This window comes from Belonocnema kinseyi, chromosome 9 (assembly GCF_010883055.1).
Source record: "Belonocnema kinseyi isolate 2016_QV_RU_SX_M_011 chromosome 9, B_treatae_v1, whole genome shotgun sequence".
NCBI classification, from domain to species: domain Eukaryota; kingdom Metazoa; phylum Arthropoda; class Insecta; order Hymenoptera; family Cynipidae; genus Belonocnema; species Belonocnema kinseyi.
In genome coordinates this window covers 81,072,320-81,085,128 of record NC_046665.1, presented here as the reverse complement: position 1 = coordinate 81,085,128, position 12,809 = coordinate 81,072,320, and the positions used below count along the sequence as shown (strand labels likewise).

General features: G+C 30.6%; 1 protein-coding gene across 2 annotated transcripts in view; it reads left to right on the top strand.

The window, feature by feature from the left end:
- The window catches only part of LOC117179962 (sodium/hydrogen exchanger 9B1-like), a 22,083-nt gene extending 16,916 nt beyond the window's left edge, over positions 1-5,167 (top strand). For both annotated transcript variants that reach the window (XM_033372219.1, XM_033372218.1), the window contains 2 exons: positions 3,982-4,083; positions 4,454-5,167. In XM_033372219.1, the coding sequence (XP_033228110.1) occupies positions 3,982-4,083; positions 4,454-4,723 (372 nt within the window). In that variant the 3' untranslated portion in view covers positions 4,724-5,167. The remainder of the gene's footprint in view (positions 1-3,981; positions 4,084-4,453) is intronic.
- Positions 5,168-12,809: the final 7,642 nt, after the last annotated feature.

Here is a 12,809-nt window from a genome sequence, read left to right as displayed (position 1 = left end):
AAGTAAGGGAATAATAAAATATATTTTTCATAAAGTCTGGGAATATCAGAGAAAACCTGAAAAAGTCAGAAAATTTTTGACAATCTGAAGTTGAAGTTAATTCAATTATTTTGTTACAAATACAGCCATTCTATTAAAAATGATTTTTTTTTGTAACAAATTCAACTGTTTCGTTCAAAATTCAACTATTTTGGTAAAAAAATCAACTACACGGAGAAACATTTGCCAGGATATAACGTCATTATTATTTCAAGAATGACTATTGTGAATATTAAATTGTGAAGTTACTAAGTTTATTGGAATATATAAATAAATGATTAAATAATTGTATTTGTGCCAAAAGAAAGTTTCTATAATCCCTAGAAAGGACTGCGAAGTTTACAATACACAGTACGAAAGTTATTCTTCTTATTTTCATTCTACATATTTTATAGTGGTTATTTTCTAGTGGAGATGACTTACTTCAGACAAAAAAATGAACGGAATAGATTTTAGATCCTTTATTGAAGATAAAACTTTCAATGCTTCGAGAGTATAAAACTCTCCTCACCAGGAATACAACTTCATTAAGGTCGATTTAAGTTGTAAAATTAAAAGAACCATCCTCTCAGGTTCCAATTCTCAATTAATTAGTTCGGATGTCATTTTTGATGTTTGTTAAAAAATTTTGTTCTAAAATTTTCGGTTAGGATTGATGTTTCGTCAAAATTGTGAAGAATGCTCAATTGTATATCAGTAAAATCGTTTTAAAAATTAAGGAGCAGAAATTTGCATTCTGCTCCTCAATACCAAACGTTAAAATGGAGCAGAACGCAAAATTCTGCTCCCTAATTTTTAAAATGATTTTACTGATATACAATTGAGCATTTTTCACAATTTTGACTTTTTATTTCGAGAGGGAAAAGCGATAGCGCAAAAATTTACTTCGCAACCTACCCCACGGGGCAGGAGTGGGTGTATTTAAAATGAAAAATAGGAGCTTATATTTTTTATTCCAGATTCAGATCCTGCATAAAAAATACGAAAGTTTTATTTAAAGGTTTCTTTTCGATTCGCGGTAAATGGCACTGCATTGGCGTAAAATGACATTGTCGACTGTTCAAGGCATGCTCTTTAAACGAAACATAAAAAAGACAAGCGGTCCGTTTTTAAGGCTGAAACCGATAAAAGTCGCGTTTGAAGAAAGAAGTGCTCTCGCAGTAATCGAACACAGGTCTTCGGGGCAGCAGAGCGGGGACTTTTTTCTGGTAATAAAATAAATTATGAGATTCAGGAAATTGATTATCCTCATAAACCTCAGTGTATATGACGTCATTCAGCACTGAATTTCCTATTTTAAATGGGAATTTTCGCAAAGCAGTTATTTAAAAGTTTAGTTTTTCCTTTTTCTTTACGGAAAAGCAACAATTTTTATTTAATACTAATGATCAAGGTCTCATTTTATTTTTTGAAGGATTCTCTAAATTTCCATTTGGGTTGATTTTATTTCAAAGAAAATAATTGAGAAATCATACAGTTATTGTTGTTATAAATAATCATAGTCTATATTTTAACTAACACAACTCAAATAGAATTGTAGAGAATCTTGCTAATAATAAAATGAGGCCTTGATCATTAGGATTAAATAAAAAAAAGTAACTGTTTCCTAAAGAAAAAGGAAAAACTAAACCTTTAAATTACTGCTGTTAAATAAACAATTTTAAGCTGAATTCTTTTTTTTCCTTAAGTGTGCTTGAAAGCCGCCATCAAGATTTACAAAAATTAATAATAGATCTTTTCTGTCGATTTTGTAAATAATTTTAAAGATAGGTTTCTTTTAAGATTGATTGTATCTTAATTTTTCCAACCTATAACGTATGTGATTCACATTGGCGGCTTTATTATTGAATTCATGAATATCACTTTCTTCTAAAATCAATTTGACGTCGAAAATACTAGTCTTTCCAATTCTAAATGACAACCATTTAGTTTGGTATATATTCATAATTGATATGGAAATAATATTTCTTCACACCGCTATGGCAATTAAAACTATTTTCTTGACTATATCCTAAATTGCCATCGAACTCTTGTGAAAATAAATATTATAATTCAAAATTTTTCAACAATTTGTTCCTCTGTGTACATATTCAGAAAAAAGTAACTTTTTTCTTAAAAATTTTCATATACTTTTTAAAGTTTCAAGTGTTTTATAAAAAAATGGTGTTGTTTTTGTTCAAAATTATTTTTTTTCTTGTTTGATAATTCATTATTTCATTTGAAAATCTTTTTTTTTGTAGTCTGACTGTAATTTAAAAAATAATTTTTTCTTAGTAAGAAACTTCATCTTCTTTCATAAAAATTGAAATATTTGGTTAAAATTTCTTTTTGTTTGGTTGAGGATTTATCATTTCAGTTGAAAATTCATTTCTTTCGATGAAAATTGTACCATTTGGCCAAAAATGTTTCCTTCCATCCAAAACTTTAACTTCAATTTAATTTAAGCAAAAAAAATATCTTTTTAGTTGGAAATTAATTTATTTGATTAAAAACTCGTCATTTTGGGTTGAAAGTTGAAAATTTTTGATAAAACTTTTTTCTGTATTGACTAAGAAATTTTTCTGGGTGTATTTGAAAATTCCTCATTTTTGTTTGAAAATTAAGCTGTTTTGGTTAAGGATAGTTATGCAGTTTTCTTTGTATATATAAAGCAGGGATGTGTGGAAAGCAAATGTTAACCCTTTTCTCCAAAACGAAATCTGGTACAGCGAATTCTCATTTATCTGTCTCCAATGAGCCGCTTTATAGTCTTATTTGAAAACATATTACTCATATTGTAACTCCTTCTGTGCAAGTATTTTTCACAAATTTATTTTCTTGGGTATTTGTTTTTTTTAACAGTTTTTTGAGGAACATAATTCTTTTCACACCTCCTTATAAAATTTTGTTCAATATTTTAAAGAGTTTATGTTGTTTTGAAAAATGTACTTGCAAATTTCTTTTCTTTTAATCGTTTTTTTAGTATTCAGTTGAGTCTCGTTTCTTGAGCACTTGTATTAAGTTAATCCCTTGAATAGCCCCCCTTCTATAGCCCTTCCGAGAATTTACGCCGCAACGCAGGTAGGTGTAACAGAAGCTGCGCGGGGTGCTCGAGGTCTGCGGTTATCACTCAGGCGAGCACTCAATCGTGAACAAATAAAAGCGGGCGGGCTATAATGAGTTAGTTCACACCCACCTTCAGCCTAAAAATAGGCGCTATAGAAGAGTTTCACTGTATTTAGTTTAATTTAAAGCCAAATCTAAAAGTTTGGACAGCCCGTACGTTTATGCACGCTCATAATACGCTTTGTTCTAAACGTAGGGACCAATAAAGGGGAAGGGAAAGCTGAAAAATGGAAAGAGACGTGACTTATGTTCGGACGTAAAGACACAAGCACGTCCCCTTCCGCTCGGCAGATCCTTACGTTTAGACGGGATCGCGTTACAAACGTACATAAACGCAAGGACTGTCCGAACGTACAGACACAACCATAATTTACCTGTTTTTGATTAGAAACTAAAATCTTTTTTTTGTGGAAATATCAACTATTGTACTTTTTATTAAGAATTCCTTTTTTTTCTAAAGTCATCTCTAGTTAAAAATTGAACTATTTTCTTGAAAACTTCTTTTATTTGGTTGAAAATGCATGTATATGGTTGAAAATTCTCCTTTTTTGGTAGAAAATTAATTTTCTTGTTTAAAAAGTTTTTCTTTTTATGGATGATCCCTTATAAAATCCCGGTTGACGATTGTCACTCAAACTCCTTGAGATAAATTTTAAAACAAACATTTCTTTTTCATTAACAATATTTATCTTCATGCATACGGTTGTTTTCATATCTAAAAGAAAAATTGATAAATGTCAGGGGAATGTCTGGGAATTTCAAAATTGAGACTTTGTAGCAACCCTGAGTAACCAGTATACTAATTTATCATACGTTAATTTTACAATAAATATAAAGATTCGGAGCATCTTCGCTATCTTTTCAACAATCAGAACACCATTCACCTACAAAGAACGAATTTTCATTGCGCTTTCTTGGCTGCCGAAAGGAACTCTTCAAGTAGATCATCTTTAATTTAAAATAATTGTTATCGATTTGAATTGAATCTCAACTTAAACTTGCCTATTATCAGCTTATTTACTTTAAGATCAATTCAAATATAACTTATTAATCAGGTAAAGTAGGTTAATTAATTAATTTTAAAAAATATGTTATGTTGACAAAAAATCAGACATAAATTTGTTGATAGAAAATGATAAAAAAGGTGCAAACCCGAGTGGAAAACAATGTCATGTAATATTTTAAAGCTCCTTTATACGTACTATCACAAAATGTTAAAATGCTATTTTCGAATGGTTAATTTCGCCAACAGTAATTAAATACGCTACTAAAAATAGTTCAAAAATATTGTGTATAATATTTCCATTAGGCAGCCCTGGCACCATTGGCATTGGAACAAGCGAGGAGTACCGAAAATAGGACTGATATAGAAACAGCAATTGACGTTGTTCGGTTATCAGTAGTAGCAATCGTTTTTCTAGCCCCCCTTGGAGCCATTATTATGATGGCTGCTGGACCCATGTTACTAAACCAGATTACTGCTGAAGAACAAGAGAGCAAGCGAAGATTAAGTTATCTCCGAATAGTCAGTCTTCAGCCAGTCATTAAACGAAAAAACCACGTACAATCAAGCAGTTAAACATACAAATAAAATCACCAACAATCAAATCAACAGCAATATTTTCTAGTTATTATTATAAGGGTATAAGTAAAAAAATCAACAATATCCTGTCCCAAGAAAACTATTGGCTTCCATTCATGTATTTTTTTATGAATGATAGAAACTGCTAGTGTGTGACTCATCCTATAATAATTTGTGTATTAATTGATAAAAATGTACCTAGTAAAAAAGAAAAATCATTCAAATATGCGAAAATGTCACCAGCTCACACGTCCCTGATTATATATTTTCCCAAAGTAGAATGCGTTTATTTCATTATTTATATTGCACATTTAAAAATTGTTTGATGGGTATAATTTGCTTTTATAATAGCACACACAATTATAAAATAAAGTTTCTAATAAGTGTACTACTTTTTGACCGTAGTATACCCATTGGCTTTTTGAATTTCCACAGAACTGAATGTAGCCCGGTCACAGTTCCGTTTTCAATGATTTTTGTAACGAAAATGTTGTATTATTCAATTTTAATTCATTGCCAAATGAACATAATAAAAACTACTTTTCGAATTAAAATTTCATCTAATGAGAAGGTATTGGTTTTATGTGAAAAATGACTTGTTGTCGTTGTCTTTGTCGCTGTCGTTGTCGCTGTCATTGTAGTCTGTAAACACGGTAGTATTTGAATGAATTATTTGATTGGATTGTCCTTTTGGTAAATTTTATATGGATATGAAAAGAACGATCAAACTCATTAGCCAGATTTTTTTTATCGAAATTGTAAAAAGATCCAGCATCTCGAAATTTTTTTAAGACTTATTTTTATATTTATAAATTCTTTAAGCAGTTATTTATAGTAGAGCAAAATGCGAACAATTGATCCCGATAACTTTTTTTTGTTGATAAAATAAACATTACTAACGTTATAGCATTTTCAAAATCCAAACGAAAATGAACATTTGAAGCCTCGAAAGCTTGATACGGGAAAAAGTGAAGACAAAAAACGTTGCTTTTTCAAGGCACTACAAGATTGTCTAAACAACTTTTTAAATTTTTCTTTAGAAAATCGATAATTCAAATTTTGATCGAAAAAAAACTAATGAAAAAGCAATTACTCCATTTTTTGGTCAAACAAAGCAGAATACAAAAAAAGATAGATCACCAGAAATTGTGCACCTAAAAAATGATAACAAATTTTTCAGAAATTACTTTTTTGTAGGATAAGTAGTTTTTGTTAAATTTTTGAAAAAAATCATTGAAAATAACGAAATTTTATTTGTGTACAACGATACAAGCTGCGAGAACAAGTGAGACAAAATTTATTCGAAAAAAAAGATTTACAAATTTTTTACGAATATTTCTTTGATAGGAAGCGGAGTTTTTCTTTAAATGGTAAAAACAAGATTAAAAATTAAAAAAAGGCAATAAGAATGTTTCAATTTCCATGCATATTATAAATTTGAATGATATACATTTATTGAAATGACACATGTCTCAGCGCAGGTAGGAATAAAATTTTACGCAAAATAAGAAACCAATATTAAAGTAATCATGATATATACAATTTGTACTATATTTTGCAATATCTAAGTACGAAATCCCAGGCAGAGGTACATAAAAAATTCATTATATTTTATATAAAAGTGTTCAGCATAATGTAGAAAATTTGACATTTTGGGAAAAATCGAGTGCGACGCCGAGATACGTGATGAGAATGTGTTCGCTAAAGCCAAAAAAGCTTTAACCCTTTCCGGCATACATTTTTCAGGGAAACGAGTTTTCATGAAAATTGGTACATAGGGGTTTTTGGGCTAGCTGATTATCAATCTGAACTCAGATTTTGAAAATTCAAAATGGCGGGTCCAATATGACGGCTAACATTTGGCATATTTTTTATTTTTTCTGAAAATTGGTATACGGGGGTTGTTAGGATCACGAATCTGAACTCAGATTTAGAAAATTCAAACTGGTGGATCCAATATGGCGACTTAAATTTGGAATATTTTTGGATTTTTTTTTAGAATTGGTATACAGGGGTTTTTTGGAGTCACTAATCACAAATCCAAACTCAGATTTTAAAAATTAAAAATGGCGGATCCAAAATGGCGGCGAAAATTTGGAATTTTTTTTTTAAGTTTTGTACAGGGGTTTTTGGTATCTCTGTTCACGAATCTGAACTTAGATTTTGAACATTGAAAATGGCGTGCCAAAATTCAAAATATTTCTAAATTGTTTTTTTTTCTAAGTTAGAACAGACAGTGGGTCGTTGATCTTGCATCTGTATTCAAAATGACAAATATTTAGAATATTAAGGTTTGAAAAAATATACACCTACTCACCTAAAACATGGGTTAGTACCAATTTTCTGAATTTTCAAAATCTAAATTCAGATTCGTGATCAGTGACTCCAAAAATCCTTGTATATTAATTTTTTTTTAAATCCGGAAAACTTTATTATTTTGAGCGCCATATTGTACCCGTCATTTTGGAGTTTTAAAGTCTGACTTCAGATTCGTGATCAGCGACCCCGAAAACCTCTGTATACCAATTTTCAGAAAAAAATCTAAAAATATTCCAAGTTTCGGGCGCCATCTTGTATCCACCATTTTAAATTTCCAAAATCTGAGTTCATATTCGTGATCACTGACCCCAAAAACCCCTGTATACCAATTTTCAGATAAAATCCAAAAATATTCCCAATTTCAGAAGCCATATTGGATCCTCCATTTTGAATTTTCAAAATCTGAGTCCAGATTCGTATTCAGCAACCCCAAAAAACCTTAAGCACTCATTTTCATAAGGCTATAATGGAAAGTTTTTTCAATAATGAATTTTTTCAACAAAAAAGGCTTTTTTCATCTTTGTTTATAAGCATTAACAAATTATTTAAAAAATTTAGACCCTTCGCACACAAATGTCAATTTTGTATCATCCTGCCGCAAAGGGTTAAACAAAAGAGAGTTCACAATCGCAAAATTACAGTTGTCGATTCGTTGTTCTTTAATTTTGAAAAGTTTGTGCACGAATGTCGAAAAAATGCAAAGACCGAGCGCGAAGAGTGAGATAAATACGCCATCGAGCGCGAAGCGCGAAAATCCACAATCGCGCGCCTTAGGCGCGCTCAAACTGGCGAGCGAAGCGAGTCGCGCGCGTAGCGCACGATGAAAATGTGCCTGCGCCGCCGGCAGATTTTTTAATATGACATTCTTGTATTTATTTAGATTTTTTTTAGTTTATAAATAATAGATCGATTAAATCATAATATAGTATACTTTAATCACATTCAAAAAATTAATTTAAAATCAAAATACCCCTATGGATGTCACTTATCACTAATTTTATCAAAACAAATTTAGGACTACTGAGGAAAAAATATCTCACTTGAAATCCAAATACCTTTCCCAAGAAATGTTCCAGAGCAAATTATATTTTTTTTCATCCATAAATATAATTATCTATCCAAATAAAATATAACAATATTTTTTTTGTATACATATATTTTATTTTCTCAAATGTGAAGATATTGAAATTTAATATTAATAAATTATGAATATAAATAAATAAAGCTGGATAATATATATGGAATACAGAGGAAGTTTATTTAAGGCCCACTAGAATGTAAATAAGTGATTTAATACTTTTCGGCTCTAAGATCTCGTTTCCGCATAACTAAAGTTTCCTAAAATGCGCCGTTGTTTGAGACCGAGACAATAATTATTGGTAAACTGAAACTGGAGCGCATTACCGACAGCGGTACACTGCATCTTGCCCATTGTTTGTAAATTGAATTGAGAGTCGAGCAACCAAAGAAGATAAGACAGAATTGGATGCTTTCTACGCAACGTGCTCAAAACTTCTTTCATACTTCATTTATTATATAAAGGCTATCATAACCCTGCTTATTTTATCCGTATTTTCCATTTCCATATTTTATAGCTATTATAAGTTAAGCCATCAATTTTGTTTGTACTTGGTTACTTTATAGTATTTTGGGAACTAAGTATAGGTTTTAAATTATCTCTCAAAATTATCAATATTTTTAGGGGTCGTCCAGATAACACGTAATGCTTGTAGGGGAGAAGGATGGTTCCAAAGAAACTGCTGTGCTCCAATTACGATAATGGGATGAGGTTCGAGAAATAGGGTGTAACATTTTTGTACATGTAATCATTTTTTGAAAAATAACAAATAATATTTTAGAATGTCTAAAAGTAGAGGAATCCTACAAGGATAACCCGTATTTTGAAGAAAGAAAGTTAAATACCACTTTTGGCCATCACAGACGAATAGTCATTTTTTTAAGTTTAAAATATTAAAAATATTTATATGTCTTATTTCATTTGCGTGTTTCATTGAGTTAATTTAAAAAAAAACTATACTTTTGTTGATTATTTACAGACATTATAACTTGATCCAAACTGTTTCTTTATAAAATGTGACTTTATATAATTTGTCATCGAAAACTGTAGGTTCATATATTCAAAACTATCAATAATGTTTGAACACACATAATGTTTTAAAATTAAATCTCTTCAATAAAAACAAAACTGATCAACTTATTATGAATTTTATTGAAATTATCATAGAGTTCTTAAATAAAATGACTGGCATTGAAAAAGAGGAGTATTTCTATCGAAAAATACCCCAATAATGCATTTCCTTATTAAATTTTTGTAAAGCATGAACACAAGAAATTTTCATTATTATAATATTTTTTTCATTCAAATTTCCTGAAATATAACTGAACCTTTCCGAAAAGAAGATCTGACGAAAATAAAGCCTAACGTGTTTTAAATGCTTCTTTTAATTGTTTATCTTAATTCAACATTTGTAATTTGAGGTGAAAGCTGAGGCGTAACCGGGAGGTTACTTTTGAAAGTCGGCAATTCTAAGATATTTCATTAATAAAATCAAACAACGTACAAGGAATTGCGGTAATTTTAGATAAAATCGTCAATTTTTAAACATTTTTAGGCAACAAATATTAAAGAATGAGTAGTGAATTTGGATTTTCTTACCAATATATTTCCTTGTTCCAAACATTTGATACGTTATTGTAAATATGTTACTCGTATTTTTAAGGTTTTATTTTCCAATAATGCCAATTAATGCATAGCTTTACAATTTAAATAAGAGAAAATTATTATTTCTATTTTGGGAAAATGTAAAGATATAACTTTGTAAATCGACGGCCTTTGTTAATTAAAATCTCGGAAAATATATTTAGATCGACGATGTTAAATTGACTGTTTTGTGGAATTAATAATTTTCAGAGACTCATTTAATTACCTATTTATTTTGTGGGATAAATAATTTTCTAGACTCATTTTATTACCAAATTCTTGCTACATTTTTTTATTTAAAATAAGCAATTCAAAAAATCCGCTTAAAGAGCGCGCCCTTGGTAATATCGATAGTCCGATAGATATCGAAATATCGGCAGCCAATTATTAATGGAGGAGTTTAGCGTTCGTTATGGCACTTTCTTACCTTTTTGCCTGCAGGCGAAAAATGTAATAAATGGTAAAAAATAAATGTGTTTTATCAAAAAATGTCCACTTCAAACGCTTTTAATTTTTAATTGTTCATGACTTCAAGTCTGCATTTCGAAATTCTTGAATTTAAAAATATCAATTTAAAGTGAATGGCATCATAATTCAAAAAGATAATTCAACTCATTATTTTAAAAGCTGTTAAAATCGAACTTGAACAGATTTTTCTTATCAAAATTAGTAAATTTCTCTTGATTTCCTTCGACATTTTCGTAATGCCTGGTTACCCAACACATGACCTAAACACTGATTGACTGACAACAAAAGAAATCTATTGTGTTGCAAAATTTTCGCGAAATTTTCACTGAATGAAGATGACTGAAGCAGACGACAGGATTAACCGCCGAGGATACTGTCCGCTTTTATTTATACACTCTTGCGTTGTTGCGGAGTTGCTCCGCTAACCAACAGTGTCACTCTCGCCCTCTTGGGCCACCTTGTCTTCTCTATAACGGGAATTTTTTTACGGGACTCCAGTGTATAATTCTATGGCTCGGTCCCCACCTAGAAAAGTAAGCTCCATCGCTTCTGTAAATAATATTTTAATTTTTTCGAATGAAAAACAGTGAAATTGAACCACAAAATCTGAATTGTGAAGCGTTAAAGATTTAAAATTTAAAATTTTAAAATTAAAAATTTAAAATTTTGAAGAGTTAAAAATGTAAATATAAATATCTCGGCCGTGGATACAGATTTTAAGCTGAACTCTAGCTTATAGGAAGATTGAAAAACGTTCGTTCACTGCAGCTTTTACAGTTTATATTGTTTAAACTTCTCATTTAAAAAATTATAAAACCTTAATAAAATTAATTTCGTCGACTTTTTGTGATTGATGTGATTGATTATGAAAAACCATGAAATATGGCTGAGAATAGAACTTCTTTTTTAACACATTTGGTCATTTCTTAAACAATTTCCTGTTCCTAAAATCATGAAAATATAGTGTTATATTAAATATTATTATATTATTATATATATACGAGTTTTCCAGTATTGAAACTCATTAACGCTGTTTATTCAGCCCATTAATAATTTGTATTGACCGTTCAAATTTTAAGATGTAACCGGTGAATGGAGAAGCTTCTTTTCAGCTAGAGTTCAGCCTAAAATCTCTATCCACAGACAAGATCTTTGTTTTTTTACAATAAATCGTTGCAGTCGGCAAATTCCACTTATTCAGTCGGCATTTATGACAATACTCACCCCCCCCCCCCAGACATCCCATACGCTCGCTACGACCTTGGGTGAAAGTTTATATAAATAAGAATTAACTTTTTCATTATAATTTTCCTTCAAATGAGAATTATTGTTTAATCGTTCGTGAATAAAAATAATAAAAAAATTATTTTGCTAATCTAATTTACTTATTTTATTTAAATACTTTGGTTAGGATACATTTTTAAAAGGTTTTTTCACAAATTTCAAATTTTAAAGCTCATCACTTTTTTATTCTTTAATATAGAAAGTAGTATTTAGTTCTAATTATTCAAAATTATTTTAGGAATACGATTCCGAACTGAACTCCATAACAAAAAAGCAGAACATATAACAACATTTTCTTCGTAAAAGCGCCCTTATGAACGGTCATCATGGAAACACTGTTATAATTGTTATTATATGCTAGAATAATATCATTGCTTCAATTTGCTAATGTTTGTGATACTATTCTTTCATTTCCTTAATACGCTGTTTAACTTTCAAATGTAAGTGTGATTTTTGCTTAACTAAATATTAACTTTCATTTCATTTGGCTATATGGCGCTAGATGTAACTCCATACCGGCCCTAAAGACACTTTTCATGCGGATGCCCACATATATTATTAACAATTACAATTTAGAGTTTTTGTACGTACTTTCCAGACGAAATATCACTACTGGAACAGGGGGGCAGCCCCCTCCACAATTTTGGTTGGGGGGGGGGAGGGTCAATGCCTTTTTGCCCTACAAAAATCTGAATGTACGTATGCCTACCATATGCGATAGAAAGAGAGTTTGCCTCACTAAAAAAATTTCGTTCCGGCGCCACTGCTAACGTATCTGCTACATGATTTAGTAGAACAGCAAATCTGCCCGTCGTGCGGGTGCAAGCTCATCGCGCGCTGCGCCCGCGGCTAGCAAACTTGAACGCGCTTAGGGCGTGCACCTGTTGGATGTTGCGCTTGGCGTTCGATAATGTATTTATCTCACGCTACGTGCTCGGTCGTTGTACATACCCTACATTTTACATAAGAGTTTTAAAATTAAAGGTCAAACCATCTACAATTGCAATTTAGTGACTGTGATTTTTTCTTGGACGAACACACTCTCATCACGTATCTCGTGAGAAAAAAAGGTTAAAAGAAAATTTTTATATATAATTAAAAAACAGTTATGCTATAAAAAATTTTATTGAACCTCGTGTCTTTTTGTCCAAAAATTTAATTTTTTATTTCTAATGTCATTTTTCACAAGGAAACAAAGATTTGGGAAGTCCAAAGTGGGTTTATGCCAGGAAGGTCATGTACGGATCAAATATTTAGCTTAAGGCAAATAACAGAAAAAAGTTTGAGAGT